Below are 19,338 nucleotides of genomic sequence, written 5' to 3' on the forward strand. Positions count from 1 at the left end.
ATTTATGTCCTTTGTGGTTTTTTTTTTCCTTTTGGTTTATTGGTTGGGCCACCAATAAAAAGTTAAGCATAAGGGTAGAGAATATATATCCTTAAATTTTTCCTGATCTTGGGGGGAAGTTATTCAATATTTTACTTTTACAAATAATGTTAGCAATAGATTTTTTTAGTAGGTATCTTCAGTTTGAGAAGTTTCCTTCTTTTCAGGTTTTCTCAGAGATTTTAATCATTAATAAGTGTGTCAAATTTTTTTTCTACATCTATTGGGATATGATTTTTCTGTTGATATAATTGATTACATTGGTTGATCTCATAATGATAAATCATCCTTACATTGATAACATAACCCTACTTGGTTATATATAATATATATATTGCTATTTGTATTTGCTAACCTCATAAAACAAGTTCAGAAATGTTCCTCATATATTTTCTGAGAGTTTGTATAATATTTATTTTATGTTTTATTTAAATATTTGAAGATTTCACTGAGCCTGGAGTCATCTGACTCTTTAGTTTTCATTAATAGATATTGAGAGAATTATGTCTTCTTAATGAATTGACCCTTTTGTTATTGTTAATTGCTGCTTTTATCTCTGTTATCCTTGTCTTTAAGACTGCTTTATTTTGCATTAATGTAGCTACATTTACTTTCTTATGCTTAGTGTTAATGTAGTGTGTTTCACCACACTTTCACTTTCAATGTGTCTCTGTCTTTATACTTTAAGTGGCTTTCTTAGAAATAGTAAACTATCAGTTTCTTTGTTTTAAAATCCAATCTGGAAATTTTTGTCTTTTAATTAGTCTATTTATTCCATTTACATTTAATGTAATGCTTGATATGGTTGGATTTAGGGCTACCATCCCATGGTTTTACTTTTTTTTTTTTTTTTAAAGATTTATTTATTTATTTTACAGAGAGAAAGATAGAGAGAGCATGGGGGTAGGGGCAAACAGAGAGGGAGAGCAAGAATCTCAAGGAGACTCCCCACTGAGTGTGGAGCCCAGTGCAGGGCTCTATCCCATTGACCTTGAGATCATGATCTTGAGATCATAACCTGAGCCAAAATCAAGAATTATACATTCAACCTACTGAGCCACGTAGGTACCCTCAGTGGTTTTGTTTTCTGTTTGTCCCACCAGTTGTTTGTTTTTACCTTCTTGACTTTTTTTGTGAGGGTCATCATTATTATTATTTTGATTCTTTTTTCCTTTCAACTAAAACTCCTGCCACGTTTGTATTGCTGTGATTTTGCTGGCAATGAATTCTTCCTGTTTTGTTTCTGAATGTGTCTTTATTTTGCCTTTATTTTGAAGGATACTTTACTCTAGATGAAAATCTAGGTTGATAAATATTTTCCTTTCAATATTTTAAAGATGTCATTTCATTGTTTTTTGGTCATCTTTGTATTTCAGGATTTGTATGCTATAATTATTATCTCTCCCATGGCCCCCCCCCCCATATTTAAATAATCTTCTTTCTTTGGGTGTTTAAAAGACTTTTCGCCTTATTTTTTATTTTCAGTTTTGCTGTTACCCATCTTTGTACTGTGGCTTTGCTTGCATTTATCTTGCTTGAGGTTTACTGAACTAAGATCTCTACGTTGTTATTTTTCATGTAATTTGAGAAATTTTAGTTATCCTTTATTCATATGACATTTGTGCCCAATTCTGTCTTTTTTATTTTTCTCCCATACTCAACTACATATGTTTTAGACTGCTTGATATTGTCCTGTGGAACATCTTTTAATCTCTTTTTCTTTTTGCTTCAGTTTGGAATCATTTGCATTGATATGTTTTTAAACTGTTAATTCTTAGTGTTCATTATACTGTTAAACCTATTCAATGAATTTTTTTTAAGATTTAAAAAAAATTTATTTATTTGACAGACAGAGAGCACAAGCAGGCAGAGAGGCAGGCAGAGAGAGAGGGGGAAGCAGGCTCCCCACCGAGCAGAGCCTGATGCGGGGCTTGATCCCAGGACCCTGGGATCATGACCTGAGCCAAAGGAAGAGGCTTTAACCCACTGAGCTACCCAAGCACCCCTGAATTTTTTATTCCAGAAGTTGTATTGTTTATTTCTGTTCCCATATTGACATCTCTTTCTATTACTTATTTTTCCCCTCAATTATCATAAAAATTTTCTCTTTCTTTGCCTGTTTAATAGTTTTTAAGTGTATACTGGACATTGTGTTCATACATTGTAAAGAGCAGATAAATTATGGGGGGGTTTCCTTGATTATGATTTTAGCTTTGTGTGAGTGTGTGTGTAAGTGTACACTCCACATTTTTAATGTTAGTCCCAGTTTATAACCCATTATTCTAGGACTTGTTTCTTATTCCTAAAGGATGACATTTTTGTGGCTTAAATGGAGAACTTATCTACCAAGCTTATCTAACTTGATAGGACTTGAACTTAAAAATTTGTCTTCTAGCCTTGAGAGCTGGTGAAATTTCTGCTTACTTCTTGCCTTGTAGTCATTGCTGAAGTAGACAGGTTTCTTGTAGTCTCATTTTGTGCATGCATAGTTGAGATTGCAGAGATTTGAGGAAGATTTATATTCAGGTTTATGGCTCCATATGTTAAAGGATCTCCCCCTCAACTTCAAGCTGCTCTGGTAGCCCCAAATTGTGACTGTTGACTATTTAGTCCCATAAGACTTTTTCTGCTTGAACTATAAAACCAATGAACTGTATAAACTGGAAATTTGCTCTCTTGATGAATGACAATTAAATGAATATCTTATTTAATGTATCTCTTTTTTTTTCAAGGTTTTGTCTTTTTTTTTTTTTTTTTTTAGTTTGTCTACTTTTGTTTGTTTTTAGTGCCTTGAAACAAATTTTTGTCATATTTTATCCAATGCTTCTAGATTTAGCATGTATTCTGATAAATTGTAATTGGTTGTTACATATTTATTTTTCTTAGCATGTAAGTTTTTTTTGAGAGTAAAGGGTATGTTTTATTGATCGTTATTCTATCCCATTGTTTGACCAAGAGTAGTGCCTTTTACTTAGCAGCTTCTTAGTAAATGTTGAATTGCACTGTTATTTTTATGAAGACAAACTTTGAGTCAGGATTTAAACTTAAAGTCTTAAACTCATAAGGTAATTTCCCTTTTAGGACACTATTTTGAATATGAGTTCAAAGGAGATTTTTTTGGCAGATATTTTGAATTTTTGAAGTATAGTATTCCCTTAAAATTTACTTTTTTAAAATATTAGATTTTTAATCAGGGGTGATATCAAAAGATATTATTTTTGTATTAATTTTTTTCACTTAAATTCAAGTTGATTAACATATAGTATTGGTTTCAGGAGTAAAATTTAGTGATTTATTACTTATATATAACCCCCAGTTCTCATCCCAGCAATGCCCTTTTTAATCCCCATTACCCATTTAGCCCATTATCCCCACCTACCTCCCCTCCAGCAATCCTCGGTTTGTTCTCTATTTTTAAGATTCTCTTATGGTTTACCTCCTTCTCTGTTTTTATCTTATTTTATTTTATACCTAAAGCAAAATCACTTCTCCTTGCAAAATAGACCAGAGATGTTCCTTTTATTTACAATAATCATAGTGTCCAAATTTGGTGTAGAATGTGGTTGAAAATAATATATTTGAATAATTTTATTTAAAAAAAGGAATCTTCAAAGTTATTTTAAATTTCTTTTAAAGATTTTATTTAATTGAAAGAGCAAGTGAGCATGCATGTGTGTGTGTGTGCAAGTGAGTGGAGGGGCAGAGGGAGAGAATCTCAAGCACACTCCCCACTGAGCATAGAGCCCTCTGTGGGGCTTGATCTCATGACCCAGGAGATCATGAGCTGAGCTAAAACCAAGAGTTCAAAGCTTAACCAACTGAGCCACCCAAACACCCTCTTCAATGTTATTTTAAATTAAACATCTCAAGATCAATCTAATGGACAATTTGTCCCATCATGTCAGAATTATAATAATAGAATTTTTGGATCAGTCCTACAAATTTGCCTTAATATTATCAAGTTTAGTTTTCTCAATTAGTGGAGAAGTGACTCTAGCCTTAATCTCAATAAATTAATCTGTGTTTCAGTGTAATTATTATAGTCATTAACATTTACTTAATATCAACCATACTTGTTTTCATAGATTAGAATATACTCAAATGCAAAGAGGTATTATAAACCGGCTTTTTTTCAGTGGAATTTTAAATTTGTATGCAAATCTTGTACTTACTGCAGATCGCATTTGATAATCGTGTTAAACTGATTATGTCAATCTCAAGAATAGGCTTTATTTTTTGTATCATAACAAACCATAGTTGTATTTGTCTTAAATTTGTCTTTTTGTTTCCTTGAAAGAAGTACATTGTTAAATGAAGATTAAAAAACTTCGTTTTCCTTCTTTCTTCTTTAGAATCGAGTTTCTTACTGGGAAATGCCCAGATTGTGGATTGGCCTGTAGTTTATAGTAATGACGGTTTTTGCAAACTCTCTGGGTATCATCGAGCTGACGTCATGCAGAAAAGCAGCACTTGCAGGTAGGTAATAGAACAGCTCAGGAATCTTTTCTGAAATTTAAGTATATGCTGAATGTGGTTAAAGGCTAAACTTAAAATAGTCTCCTACTTGACCTAGGTTTTGCTTCTTTGTGGTTTTTTGCTTTCTGCGGTTTTTTCCCTGTGGTCTCATGCTTTCAGTAGTTTGTTACCCACAGTTTACCACTTCCAGGAGCAGATGTTTCTCTTCTGATGCCTACATCGTTCACCTCACTTCCTCTCATTTCTTATGAAATGCTTTGCTATTTTGCATTTTCTCATTTCACATCTTCTCAAGAAAGGTGAGTACAATCTAGTAAAATGCTTAAAGAGACCACACTCACATAACTTTTATTACAGTATATTGTTATGATTGTTCTATTTTATTATTAGTTATTATTGTTAATCTCATTTGCCTAATTTATAAATGAACTTTATCATAGGTATGCATGTATAGGAAAAAAACCAGTTTAAACAGTGTTAGGAATTATCTGTGATTTCAGACATCCACGGGTGTGTGTGTGTGTGTGTGTGTGTGTGTGAGGGGGTGGGGGTTTGGAGGGAGTGGGTCTTAGAACAGATCCTCCCCAGATGAGGGGAAATTCCTGTACTTATACTCTCTGTGATATTGGGATTTATTTGTAATAAGAAACACGTATTTGATTTTTGACATGGCTCCTGGCATGGTCTCTGAAAACCCTCAGAATTTCCTGTGATAAGAACAATAAGTGTGCCTTTTATTATGTTAATGGTGACTTTGGAAAGCCCTTAAGTAACCTTAGTAAGGAGGCTATTGCCAGGGGAACCATCCAGGCGTTTGGAGGGTTGAAACTTTCTGTACTCCAGCTCCTCAACCTCCCAACCTCTAGGGAAGGAAGGGAGCTGCAGGTTGAATTAATTGCCAGTTGTCAAGGATTTAATCAATCACGACTATGTAGTGAAGCCTCCATAAAAACACCAAAGGGCAGAGTTCAGGGAGCTTCAGGGCTGGGGAGCCTGTGGAGGTGTTGGGAGAGTGGAACACCTGGGGACAGCATGGAACTCTGTGCTTTCCCCCCATGCCTTGCCTGTGCATCTATCCCTTCGCTCTAGCTATGCCTGAGTTGTATCCTTTTCTAATAAACCAGGATCTAGTAAGAAAAATATTTCTTTGAGCTCTGTGTGCAGCCCTAGCAAATTAAGCAAAACCTCTGGTCTGTAGTTGTGTTAGGTCTGAAGTACAAATAACAACTTGTGTTTTCAAATGGTGTCTGGAGTGGAGGAGTGGGGGATGGGGGGTGGTCTTGTAGGACAGACTCTTGACCTCTGGAATTATGCTATCTCCCCATAGGCAGTGTCAGAATTCAGTTGAACTGTACGACAACTGTGACCTAACCGGTGTAAGCTCATTCTTTAGTGAGTCAGAAACTGCACCAGGTGGTGCAGACCACGTGCAAACAAAGAAAACTTTATTTGCAGCAAATAAAGTCATTATGAGGAATGGCTTCCAAAGCCGTGATTCCCCTGAGCAGGAGTGGATGGGTTCTTTTTATTTAGGGTTAAGATGAATATTTAGATAGGGAAGCTTCATCTGTAGAGGAGGGCATCAACAGTGTATGTTACGTAAATGAGGCTCCTCCAGGGGCGGAGATTTTAGTATGGTAATAAGGTGAAGGTAGTTGTCCGCCATTCTAGAGGACGCCCCCCCCCCCCCCTCATGGCCCTTCTGCTCAGGTGCGAGTCAGGGGTTACCAGCGGGCTGGAGGTCTTGTCAGCTCCACTGTTTTCGCTGGAGGGGGGGTTTCGCTCTCTACCCGAGTTAAGAGGTAAGCTGCAAAGAAGAGCTTAAGGAAAAGTGTGGAAGAAAAGTCGGTGAGCACAAGCAGGTAGGAGGTAAAGGTCATGTCCTGGGGTCTAGCAGGTGATACACCCAGCTGGTGTCACAAGAATTGCTTGTTGATATGGCTATAGTCGCCCATCCCGCCTTGGTATCAGAATCTATTAACTTGTATATAAAAACTGTAGAGTAAAAATTACATTAGAATATTAAAGAGACTAAATTGTCAATGGGAATAGTTTGAGAGCCGTTGGGGGGAACTTGTGCAAAGGAAAAGATTTTTGCCCATTTGTAAATCTATTCATTCATTCCATATATATTTTTTGACCATCTGCAATGAACCATGAACTATTCTAGGTGCCAAGTGATCAAAGGAGCCTCCTATATCCGAGAACCACTGATGGCATCAGCACTTTTGAGCTGCTAAAACTGTCTCTAACAGAGTAAACAGCCCCCAACCAAGTAGGACATAATTCAGGAACCTTTAAAGAACGTCAAGATGACGTTTTTACATCCTGTGTAAATCATATGTACTTTGTGATGTTGATACATTGTAACTTTGCTATTTTGTTTGGTGTATGTAAAACAGAATCTGGCATTTACATTATTTATAACAATTCTTTCTTAAGTATGCCGTATCTGTGAGTTTAAAGAGAGTATTATGAAAAAAGATCATATAAAAGAAAAGCAAGTTCTATAAAGGGACCAATTTAGATCCGAAAACTTTTTCACAATATTTCAGTAAGGCCAGATGGGATGTTTTTTTCCTTGAGTTAATTTTTCTTCAAAGCTCTCACTTAACTAAGCACAAAATCATGTTATTTTGGAACTATAAGGGATCTAAATTATTTTCTACTCCAAATCCTTTGTTTTTCAGAGCAGAAAACTGAGGTAATGTTTACGGACTTGCCCAGGGAAATACAGTGATTTATTTGTCTTTTACATATTTATGCTGAAAAAATACATACATATATTCTACATCTTTATGGAAGCTAGGGATTTCATTCTATACAAGTGAGTCTAGACCTGATCACACATAGGAATCACTTGGAGAGGTTTTGTACCACATAGATTCCCAGACCTCACTTTTGGGAATCACCTGTTCAATCAGACTCACCCAAGGTAGGAGCTGGGGGCAGGTATCCGTACCTTTACCCATTGGCTTCAGATGATTCTGATGTTAGATAGGTGTGAGCAGTAGTTTGTTCAAACATCTTCTTCCTTCACTTATCTGGTCCCCACAATCCTCCTTTTTCTAAAGTTATTTTCAGGTTCAATCTTTATTCCTAGGTCTGAAATTGGTAAGCAAGAGTGATGGAAAACCGTGGCCTGCCCTTATTGAGAAACTGCCTTTGGTAGCGTTGATGTCTTTGTGCCTTTTTCTTCCACTGGGTGAATGTTAGCTCCCAGGCTGGCGCTGCCACTGAGGTGTGTGTTCTCAGTTCTGGGAGGTTAAGGTCTGTATCGAGCTTCTCTTTTCTCTTATATCTCAGCAGGCTTTAGGTTAGGAAAAGGTTAGCTTTATGGTAGATGTTGCTTATGGAACAGGCTCTGTAGAGAGTTCCAGGGACTGTAGAGGCTCCCACACCCATTTCCTCTTTGGACTGTGGACGTCCCAGCATCATGCCGTGCCTGTTTCAGATGCCGCCTTCTACCTAAAGGTATTGACGATGCCCTCGACAAAATTTTCCTCCTCTGACTTGCTTGTGGTTCATTATTTGGCATCACCATCTGGCCTTACACTAACTTTCATTATCCCTTGGGATTTTTATTGCCATTGCTTTAGTTATTGATGAGACCTATTCCTCTTCATATCTGGATATATTGTAAAGTCTTGCTCCCATCTGTTCCTGATTCTATGTATCTGCCTCTACTTCCAGTCTCCTACATTGGCATGTGCAATGTGTCCTACAAAAGAGTTCAGTAAAAAGACTCTTGCATGTTTCCTTAGCATATTCTCTCCCCTAAAAGACCTGCTTTTCCCATCCCACCACCAGCGATAGATTGTAAATGTCTTTAAAGGGGGGTGTATGGCTCAGTCACTAAGCATCTGCCTTCTATTCAGATCATGATCCTAGGGTCCTGGGATGGAGCCCCGTATCAGGTTCCCTGCTCAGCAGGAAGCCTGCTTCTCCCTCTCCCACTCCCCCTGCTTGTGTTCCCTCTCTCACTGTGTGTTTCTGTCATATAAATAAATAAAGTCTTTTAAAAAATGTCTTTAAGGTAGGTATTTCATCTTGTTCACTTTTGTATGCAGTAAGGGTACAGCTCAGTGTTCTGTGTTTGTATTTGTTGAATTAGATTGGCTTGCATTGCAGTAAACCCTAACTTAGGTCTCCCATGCTTCTGTATGATGTGCTTTGGTTTATTGTATTTCATCCCAAGTGTTATGGTGTTTAAGGTGGGTAGAGAGTGGAGAGCTTTACGTTATGTTATGCTTTTTCACCATGGGAAGAAGTATGCAAACTTTTCCCTAGTTCCTCTTCACTATTGTTAGAAATGGTATTTTCAAAATGATAATATTCTTTTTTTAAAGAAATTTAAAAAATTACTTATGGGGGAGAGCATAGGCACACACATGCAAGTTGGGGAGAGGAGCAGAGGGAGGGAGAAAATCCACCAGCAGATTCCCCACTGAGCCGAAGCGTGTTGTGGCTTGCTTCCAGGACCCTGAGATCATGACCTGAACCAAGAATCAGCTGTTCAACTGACTGAGCCACCCAGGTGCCCCTGAAATGATACTATTAATGTAAACAATTATTACTTGATTGCACAAAATATCTAGTGTGTTTTGCTGATCTAAAAACTGCAACCAGCTTATGCCTTGAAAGAACAATGAAGACTAGTATCTGATACATGAACAGATGATAGTTAAAACTTATCAGGTTTTCTTTCTTTTTTTTTTTTTAAGATTTTTATTTATTTATTTGAAAGAGAGAGACAGAGAGAGAGAGAATAGCAGAGGGAGAGAGAGAGAAGCAGACTCTTCACTGACACTGGGCTGGATCCCAGGACTCTGGGATCATGACTTGAGCTGAAGGCAGATGATTAACAACTGAGCCACCCAGGCACCCCAGAACCTTATCAGGTTTTCTTATAGGCATAATTAAACTCTACCCATTTTGTTTACTGCAGCATTTTTTAAGAAGAATAAAGTCCTAGTAATAGTGAAAATGTCCAGTAGTATGTTTGCTAAAAAATATTATGGTGAAGCCTAATTTTTCTAAATCATATGTTGGAAGAATAAGACACTGGAAGAAGCTAACATATTTTTTAAGCAAAAAAAAAAAAAAAAAAAAAAAAAAAATCATCCAAGCAAACAAACCAAAAAATAGTTTACAGAGCACTATCTACATTCTGATTCTGATTTTTTTACATATGGATTTTTTCTAGTTCCTGTATATATCTTTAAAACCTTTGAATATCACACACAAGGAAAAAAGAAAAGGAAAGAAAAAATTTATACACATACAGAAATACATTGTTAAAGCTAAGAGTTACCATAATGTTTGGAATCGCTGCAGTTCTAGTTGGAGATAACTAGTTTGACACTGAGGGTAGCCTTGCAAATAATTCAGACTTTTACTGATTTTTTTTTAAGATTTTATTTATTTACCTGATAGAGAGATATATATAGAGAGAGGGAACACAAGCAGGGGGAGTGGGAGAGGGAGAAGCAGGCTCCTCGATGAGCAGGGAGCCGGATGTGGGCTTTGATCCCAGGACCTGGGATCGTGACCTGAGCCAAAGGCAGATGCTTAATGACTGAGTCACCCAGGCACCTGTATTTTACTGATTTTAGTAATTAGACATTTTAAGCAAACAACAGAATAAGGAACTACAAATCCGTGAGCATCAGTCTGTGAAGAAACAATATGACATTTTATATGTGGAAAAAAATCATCTTTTTATACAACTTGCATTAGATGGCTCAAAGTAGTGACTGATAAAAATTAATGTTCTACTTTTAAACAACTCAAATATGAGTTGTTTAGGAAAATGAAAAAAATTAATTTGGGATTTCACAAATCTCAAGAGGCTAATATTTAGTTCTTCCATTTCCTTGTTCCTCCTTTGCCCTTCCCTGTTGGTCTCCCATTAGACCAGGTGCATGAAATGAAACTAAACATACTCCTTGGTTTGTCCCACTAAATTATGACCCCTCTGGGCAAAGTCTCCATTTTATTTTATTTCTTTTTCTTGCCTTTAATTTTTTTTCCCCTTCAGTCCATTCCCCTTCCTTTTCCATAGTTATTCCTTATAATGTGTTTATTGTGTGTCTTTCTGATTCATCTTCCATTGATTAAATACGTATATTTTTGAAATGATGTTACGTTGTGTTTTTAAAATCTACATATTTCAGGGGCGCCTGGGTGGCTCAGTGGTTTAAAGCCTCTGCTTTGGTGAGTGCTGTGAAGTGTGTAAACCTGGTGATTCACAGACCTGTACCCCTGGGGATAAAAATATATGTTTATAAAAAAAAAAAAAATTAAAAAAAAAAAAAAGCCTCTGCCTTCGGCTCAGGTCATGATCCCAGGGTTCTGGGATCCAGCCCCATATCGGGCTCTCTGCTCAGCAGGGAGCCTGCTCCCCGCCCCCCGCCCCCACCTGCCTCTCTGTCTCTCAAATAAATAAATAAAATCTTAAAAAAATCTATATATTTCATATCATGCAGTAAGACTGATAGTTTCTTACTGTTTTCACTCAACATTATTACGTTTTTGAACTGTTTTTTTTCATTGCCGTATAACACTTATTTCATTATGTCTGATGTTGTGGAGTGCTTCTGTAGTCTTCCCAGCCTTCTATTTTATTATCCATTCTAGTAGCCGTGAACTCCAACTTCTGACACTTTGCTACATTCAACAAATAGCCTTCTGCACATCTTCTTGTGGCCCCCTTTATGAAAAATCATCTGTCCCTGGAGCCAGAAATAGGATAGCTGGATAATAGAATATAGGCAGAGTGTGTAGATTAACTGCTCCCAAATTTCTGTCCAGAGTACCTTTCTGTTTCCACTCTCAGCAGTCACGAGGGAATGTCACTAGTTTCCTACATCCTTGTACTCCATAATGGTACACAATAGTATATACTTAATTTTTTTTTTTTTAATTTATGTATTTATTTGGGAGAGGGAGGGAGCTGGGTGAGCAGCAGAAGGGGAGGGGAAAAGCATCCTCCATGCTGAGCTTGGACCTGACTTGGGGGCTCCATCCTGGGACCCTCAGATCATGACCTGAGCTGAAATCAAGAGTAGGGTGCTTAACCAACTGAGACACCCAGGTGACCTTACATTTTTATTTTTTAAAATGTGATGTGTGCTAGGTACCATCTCATTTTTGTTTTGGCTGAAAATTCAGAAAAACAGTCTAATGACACTTCAGGATTGGTAGGAATTTCAAATCTAGCCCATTTTACTGTCTAGTAATTGTGTTTCCAAGGCTTTGGACTGTTTGGTTATTTATTGAAGGACACAAAATGTATTACATATTTAAAAGAGGTTGTAGGTTTTGGAGGAGGATATTTAAAAGCTTCTGATCTTTTTTCAAGACATGGAGACATGCTATCATAGGTTAGGTAGAAACCACTTGAGTATTTTACCTTTGATTGACCTGAGATTTTTAAGAGCCCCTTCAATTTTTTGTTTGTTTGCTTTTGTTTGTTTGTTTTTAGAAGGGTGAGAAGAGTAATAATACAGGTAGGCAGGATTGGAGTATCTAGGTGCTTTCAAACACATTTTTCCCCTCCTCTGGGAGGCTCATTAATAATCCTTTATCCAAGCCATCAAATGAGACAATGAAGCAATTACGAGGCACTTTACTGGATGTCTTTCACAAGTAGTTTTATTAACACAGGGTCATCTCAGCCAGTGAGAGCACATTACACATGATGGATGTCAGTCAATTTGGTTCCTTTTGGCTGAGGGCTCTGCCTCACACAGTGGCACCGAGGGAAAGTGTTGAGAGCAGAGGTGCCTCAGTGATGTTACACTCCAAAGGTTAGAGATGTCCAGTGCTCTCCCTAGTTTCTGTTAATTACGTGCCATGGATCTACCATTTATGACTCTATCTAAATCCTTATAAGCTTGTATAAATTAATGGGCTGTGAAACCTTCTGGTTATGATTCAATGTATAAAGTAATGCTTTGTTTTATTCCAAAATTACCTCTTACAGATTTTGAAAGCTGTGTTATTTGTTTGTAAATTTTCCTTCTTACTCCACCTCTCCCAGGCTTTTTACTTTTTGACCCTTTGGCTCTATACAATTGAGCCCCTTCTCCCCTTAACTTTTTTTTTTTTTTTCACTGTGTTATGTTAGTTAGGTAGTGTCCCATGATTCGTTGTTTGTGTATAACACCCAGTGCTCCATGCCATCAGTGCCCTCCTCCATACCCATCACCAGGCTCACCCATCCCCCCCACCCCCTCTCCCTTCTAATTTTATTCTTGTGGCTGACTGAGGGAGAGACCACATTTACCAACCGCATTAAGCCAATCTGTGTGGCTTCTGTGATGAAGCATTTGCTGGTCTGTGAATTACAGCTTATAGATAATATCCTTTTTGTGGTGACTGAATATGGTGTTTGAGTCCAAGAGCTTTGTTGACTATTAGCAGATTAAGATAGATTGGCAGAACTCATGAGTAGGTTGTATTTTTTTGTTTGTTTGTTTGTTTGTAAGGTTCCTTTCTCCCTTGGAAATCTGTCAACATTTATAGCTATCCTTGTTGGTAGGTATCATAATGAGGCTTGTTTGTGAGATTTTGTTGATAGAACAAGGGATCCAAGAATAAGTAAATCCTGCTGTAAACCAAGGCCACCTGTCCTTAGAAATTTGCTAGGGTAGAAAATACATGAAAGGTATACTGCCCTAGTGCTTAGGCAAGCTGGATTTAGCATAGGCCAGTCCTATGGTGGTCCCTTACTCCCAGGACCACAGTTATGTCTTGAGAAAACTGGCCAGAATATTCAGGAGCAGGCCATGAGTGGATTTATGCCTCAACTTCATGGGCTTATAAAGAAAGAAGACACACAGGGGTGCCCGGGTGGTTCAGTTGGTTAAGCACCTGCCTTCTGCTCAGGTCATGATCTCAGGGTCCTGGGATTGAGCCCCATGTTGGGCTTCCTGCTTAGCATGGAGTCTGGTTCTCTCTCTCCCTCTCCCCCAATCCCACTCATGTATGCTCTCTCTCTTTCAAAAAAAAAAAAAAAAAAAAAAAGAGGCCCCAAATGATGTACATATCTCTTTATGAAACAGTGACACTGCCCATTAGCAAGCTTGGCCCAAACCCTGTTCTAGAATTGTAGAGGAGCTAGAGAGTAGTGGGCTGGAGGGGTTTTCTTCTAACCCCAGCCATAAGAAGCATTCCAGTCATAATTCAGCCATTGTACAGCACATTATAATTTGTGACTTGATGTGCATTATCTTTTTCAAACCCTCACCCTCTGAGGTATATGAACATTATCATCATTTTACAGATGAGGAAACTGAAGGTCAAAGCAATTATATGTCTTGCCCATGAATTATGCAGTTTGTAAGTGGTCCGGTGGTCTTCTGTTATATCATGACAACTCAATATTATAGCGGTGATAGATAGCTTCTGAGCATTTAATTTTATTTTCTTTTCCAATAAGATAACAGTGCAGCTATAGAAATCATTTATAATTACTCTAAGGAGAGCTTGGCATTCTAAAAGAGCAATTTGAAGTTCTGGAAATTTTTTTATATTCCCATTATGTATTCCTGGAGGGCATACATAAAAAAATGTGCAAAATTATTATATGGGTATATAGTTTCTAAAGCCTGATGGTTACCATTTCTAAATCTTTTTTTTTTTTTAAGATTTTATTTATTTATTTGACAGAGAGAGATCACAAGTAGGCAGAGAGGCAGGCAGAGAGAGAGAGAGGAGGAAGCAGGCTCCCGGCTGAGCAGAGAGCCCGATGCGGGGCTCGATCCCAGGACCCTGAGATCATGACCTGAGCCGAAGGCAGCGGCCCAACCCACTGAGCCACCCAGGCGCCCCACCATTTCTAAATCTTAGTATCCTTCAAATTCCATAAACCATTTAAAGACTGCATTGAACTTCAGCCATCTGGAGTCAGGCTGCTGGAAACCTTGATAAAGACACTCAACATTTATGTGTAAAATAACTGAGCAAATAAACAAATATGTCATTCTCATAAACTGTGTGGAAGCATTGACTTAGTATTGTTTGAACAACTTCAGATGGAAATATTTTCATTGGAAGGATGGATAATACATTTCAAACATCTTTTATAGTTCATTTTGAAATATTTTTTATTAGTTAATTGCTGCATTTTACCACTTCACATATGTGTTCTGTCACATATATTTGGTTTAATAAACTTAAAATGAAAAATATGAGTGAAACATATAAGAAATAAAAGACTAATTTTTAAGGAAGTATTTAGATTATAATAATCTTTTTTTTTTAAAAAAAAGATTTTATTTATTTTTATGACAGAGGGAGAGAGATCACAAGTAGGCAGAGAGGCAGGCAGAGAGAGAGAGGAGGAAGCAGGCTCCCTGCCGAGCAGAGAGCCCTAATGTGGGGCTCCATCCCAGGACCCAGAGATCATGACCTGAGCTGAAGGCAGAGGCTTAACCCACTGAGCCACCCAGGCGCCCCATCTTTCTTTTTTTTTAAGTGCCTCTATAGGACAGGTAATTTTACCAGTTAGAGAGCTAAATTAGAGAAGAATATATTATAGAAATTTTAGAGTTTATTTGAAAAGTTCTTGTTTTCCTCTTTTCTTTAGAATTTTAACTGAATCAGACTTTTGTTGTATTTTTTATTAGGTGGTATTATCATATCAATTTCTGATAGTTTTTTAAAATTTAAGTTGTAACTTATTTTTAAATCCTATTAGAGTTAATTTTTCAAGAATTTTTTTTTAATCTTAATTGCTTATTTTGTAGATGTTTTCTTTTTTAAAATGTTTTCCTGTTGGCCAATTGTGGACATTGTGTTTTAGTTTATTGAACTGTAGAGCTCTGACATTTACTAACAGGGGTAAAATGGTTTTTCTTTTCTTTCCATTTAAGACTGTAAACATTTAGTTATCTTAACTTTTTTTTTCTGATTCTTCATGTTTTCTTTCTACTAACAAGTCTTTAGATTAAAAATAACAGTCATTTAAAAAAAAACTGATTAAAAAGGTCACCTATCTGTAAAAAATACCAACAGTATTAAAATAGTGTCTTATTTTTTTGGAGGGCAAGGAGGGTGCCTTTAACTGAGTAATTCTGGTTTCAGTGTGATGCCTTCAAGAGATTTTCGTGAAACTGTCATGAGCTGGAATCCAGGCTTTGGCAGAAGTAAGGGTTTTTCAGTGCTCTCTTACGGGTAGGCCCAGAGGCTTCCTCTGTGAGTCTGGCTCTGAGATTATGGAGTTAGAATCTGTCATTTTATTGAGATTCTCTTGCTTATTTTACTGTTATAATGACAAGAAAGTTTCTTTTTTTTTTTTTTTAAGATTTTTATTTATTTGACAGACAGAGATCACAAGTATTCAGAGAGGCAGGCAGAGAGAGAGGAGGAAGCAGGCTCCCCAGCAAGCAGAGAGCCCGATGCGGGGCTTGATCCCAGGATCCTGGGATCATGACCTGAGCCGAAGGCAGAGGCTTTAACCTGCTGAGCCACCCAAGGGGCCCGAAAGTTCTCTTTTTAAATAAAAGATATAAATACTGTAATTGACAATCAGAGGTGGATTGGGCAGCCTTTGGTAAGCTTTATCTATTTCCTTTTCTTTCTTAGTTTCTAGAATTCTAGTTGCGTAGGTTGGAGTAGGTTGGAGTTATTGTACGATGGGCCATGACTCTGTAATTTCTGCTTGTGATATGGCATTGCTGTTGAATCCTCTAGTTGTTTTTTTGTTGTTGTTGTTTTGGGGGGGGTTGCTATTCAACCATGCTTTTCCTATTGTAAATTTTCTAAATTGATACATTCAGGGGGGATTTCCCATGAGGATAATGAATCTCAACCTTCAGGGGCCCTCCCTTGAGTGGATGTCTTCCAAAGCTCTGTACCTAATTTTGTTTTATAATTTTATATTATTTTCTTTAAAGAGGGTCCCTAAGATTGTATAAGCTTTAGGCCCTATCTCATTCGGATTAGCCTCTGGCCAATATGCGAACTCATTGAAACTGGAAGAAAAGCAGTAACAAAGATAGACTTGAGCCTTCAGAAACTTAGTCAAGGTATCTGGCAGATGCTGCATTTTCTTTTCTGGTGGACAGTTATGCTAACTAGTAGAACTATGTTTCTAAAACCAGATGCACAACTGATAATCATGGAAGCTTCATGAGTGGAGTTTTAGAAGCTTTGACTGAGTTCTGTTTTGTAGATAACAAGACTTTTGTGGAGGTTCTCTTAGAAAAACAGATAATTTCAAACACTGGGCAATTCTGGGGGCATGTAGAATCTCACTCTTTAACCTATATTTTGTATGTTCCCTCCTGCAATAGTGTATATCTTCTTCAATTTCTCACCATTATTTTTCTCCTGTTAGCCATACCTGCACCCGTCTTGAGAAAATACTCATAACTCATGAGAATATTGATGTATTATATGCGTAACATGGACTCTTCACATATCCTTGAGTGTGGGAAGATAAAAAAGACCATGCAAGTTGAAACCGTGCAATATAATCTTAAAACTCAGTGGCAAAATTTATGATTATTCTGTGACCTTTACCAGTGTCTGTCAAAACATTAAAAACTCTCTTACTGTTGGTTATAAATGCAGGGAAATGCAAATAATGGTAAAACTCATATTTAGCACACTGTGATTTAGAACTCAAGAAGCATTGAGAATTAAAGCATTTCATCTCTTTGTAAAAAACTATCATGAGTCATTTGAATCATACTGCCTTCTCATAATATAGCATGACATGAAGAGAACCTTTTTTCCCCCTCTTAGTAAGTGCTCGTACTCCTCCATCAGTCTGCATCAACCACAACTATTTTATTCCTGTACTCTCACTATTGTGAACTGTCTCCTGTGGTTCTTTTAATGCGAAGTGTTTTTACTGGCTTCACTTCCTCTGGGAAGACTTGATCCTCTTTGTCACAATTGCTTTCCTGATTTATGTTGCTAAGTTCACACTCCCTAAGTTCCTCTGGCTTCACATCTAGAGTCTCTCAAGTGTCAACATTGCCACAGTCTTGTGTTTCATCTATACCTTCATTTATGTTCAATTTGAATGTCCCTTTCAGCATTATCATTTTTCATTTTTTTGCTGGAATTTAATCTTTGATGGCGAATGCCTGCTTTCAGTTATCCATTTTTGTAAAATGTCACCTGGGTTTATTGCTGAGAGCCAAGGAGGCAGCACAACTCCACGCTTTGGGTCTGTGCATGGACTGAATAACAGAGGCACCGTGACCAAGATGAAGGGGCCTTGAAAAAAGTAATATAATTGGTTACTGATGGTGATATCTGTTTACTAGTTTACTGTTTACTAGTGATTTGTAGGCTCAGGAGCCAACAGCAAAGTTTATACTTTAAGCAGTTACTTACAGTCAATATTCTATGATAACTGAAATTTGAACTGTGCTGTTGGGAAACTGGTGTTATTTAACTAAACCATAGTTACTGAAAATCATGCCTATAGGAAGTATGTAGGTTGATGATTCTGTGTGTGTGTGTGTGTGTTTGAAATAACTTCTAAACCTAGATTCTAGCAAGAAGTTTAATAGTTTTGATTAAAACATTGTTTCAATAATTTAGTTTGTTTTGTGAGAGCAGCATTTAATTTTGTAAGTATATTTGAATACTCAATCAAAAGAGACAACTATGTAATTTTATGTAGCATTTGAAAAGCAACATAGAACTGAAGTGGATTGTTTGTTTTTTCCCAGTTTTATGTATGGAGAATTGACTGACAAGAAGACCATTGAGAAAGTCAGGCAAACTTTTGACAACTACGAGTCAAACTGCTTTGAAGTTCTTCTGTATAAGAAAAACAGTACGTATCTAAATTACCAATAGGAAGGGTCAGCTTGGTAAATGTTCTCTTTTGGTCAGTGGCTGTTGAGCTATAGAGCAGAGAGAATATCAAACTTTGTCCTTCTCTTGGCAAAGGCAAGGGGTGCTGATGAAATCAGATAGCAGAACTAATTAATGATTCTACCTATGAAAAGCAACCTTTTGAGGAATGGCAGGAAAATATGATGCATTTTAATATGTGTTGGGTTTGTGTGGTGGCGGCAAAATGTTCTGTAGTTAATGATCATGGTAAAGATCCTATCGTTACATTACAGCAACTAAAAATGATAGAGGAATTTATTCATTTCTTGTGGTTAATGGAAAAGGCGATTGGTATCACTGAGTGTGTGTGATTCCCTTTCTGCATGTTCATGGCTGATGTGTGTTATTGACTTGAGGTCTTTATGAATATGGCCTTTTCCTAGACTGACTCTTTTGTGTGGAAGGCCAACAGAAGTTTTCCCTACTTTTAGAATAGGTCATTCACCTCTGGTAAATTTGTATTGGTTATAGTGAACTGTTCTCTAGGATGGAATTTGTGAATGATTAATTGTCCATTATATATCACATAAGATCTCATGATATAGAATGTCTTTTAGAATTTGGAGGAAAAAAACCAGCCAAACAAAAAACAACTAATGTACTCCACAACAAAGCTTCCTTTCTAATTTGTTTTCTTTGGCTACTTGGGTCACTGACTTTTGTTTCTTTTTCCCAAGTTGACCTTTTCTCTTTCTTTCTTTTTTTTTTAATGGACAGTCACTTCACAAGTTGGGTCAATTTGTTTCATGTTAATGATAAATGACAGCAAAGCAAATTATCATTTTTTAAAAGATTTATTTATTTATTTGAGAGAGAGATCAAAAGAAATGGAGAGAGCATGCGTGGGAGGGGCAGAGGAGAGGAATATTAAGCAGACTCCCCGCCAAGCATGGAACCCAATGTGGGGCTCAGTCTCATGACCCCAAGATCATGACCTGAGCTGAATCAAGAGTCAGA

The 19,338-nt window shown here is 37.2% G+C and overlaps 1 protein-coding gene across 2 annotated transcripts in view; it reads left to right on the top strand.

Annotated features, from left to right (window-relative positions):
- The window catches only part of KCNH5 (potassium voltage-gated channel subfamily H member 5), a 313,865-nt gene that overhangs the window by 25,977 nt on the left and 268,550 nt on the right, over nucleotides 1–19,338 (top strand). For both annotated transcript variants that reach the window (XM_082734149.1, XM_082734150.1), the window contains exons 2-3: nucleotides 4,392–4,515; nucleotides 18,213–18,319. In XM_082734149.1, the coding sequence (XP_082590275.1) occupies nucleotides 4,392–4,515; nucleotides 18,213–18,319 (231 nt within the window). The remainder of the gene's footprint in view (nucleotides 1–4,391; nucleotides 4,516–18,212; nucleotides 18,320–19,338) is intronic.

The sequence above is a fragment of the Mustela nivalis genome (genome assembly GCF_964662115.1).
Source record: "Mustela nivalis genome assembly, chromosome: 6".
Classification (NCBI taxonomy): domain Eukaryota; kingdom Metazoa; phylum Chordata; class Mammalia; order Carnivora; family Mustelidae; genus Mustela; species Mustela nivalis.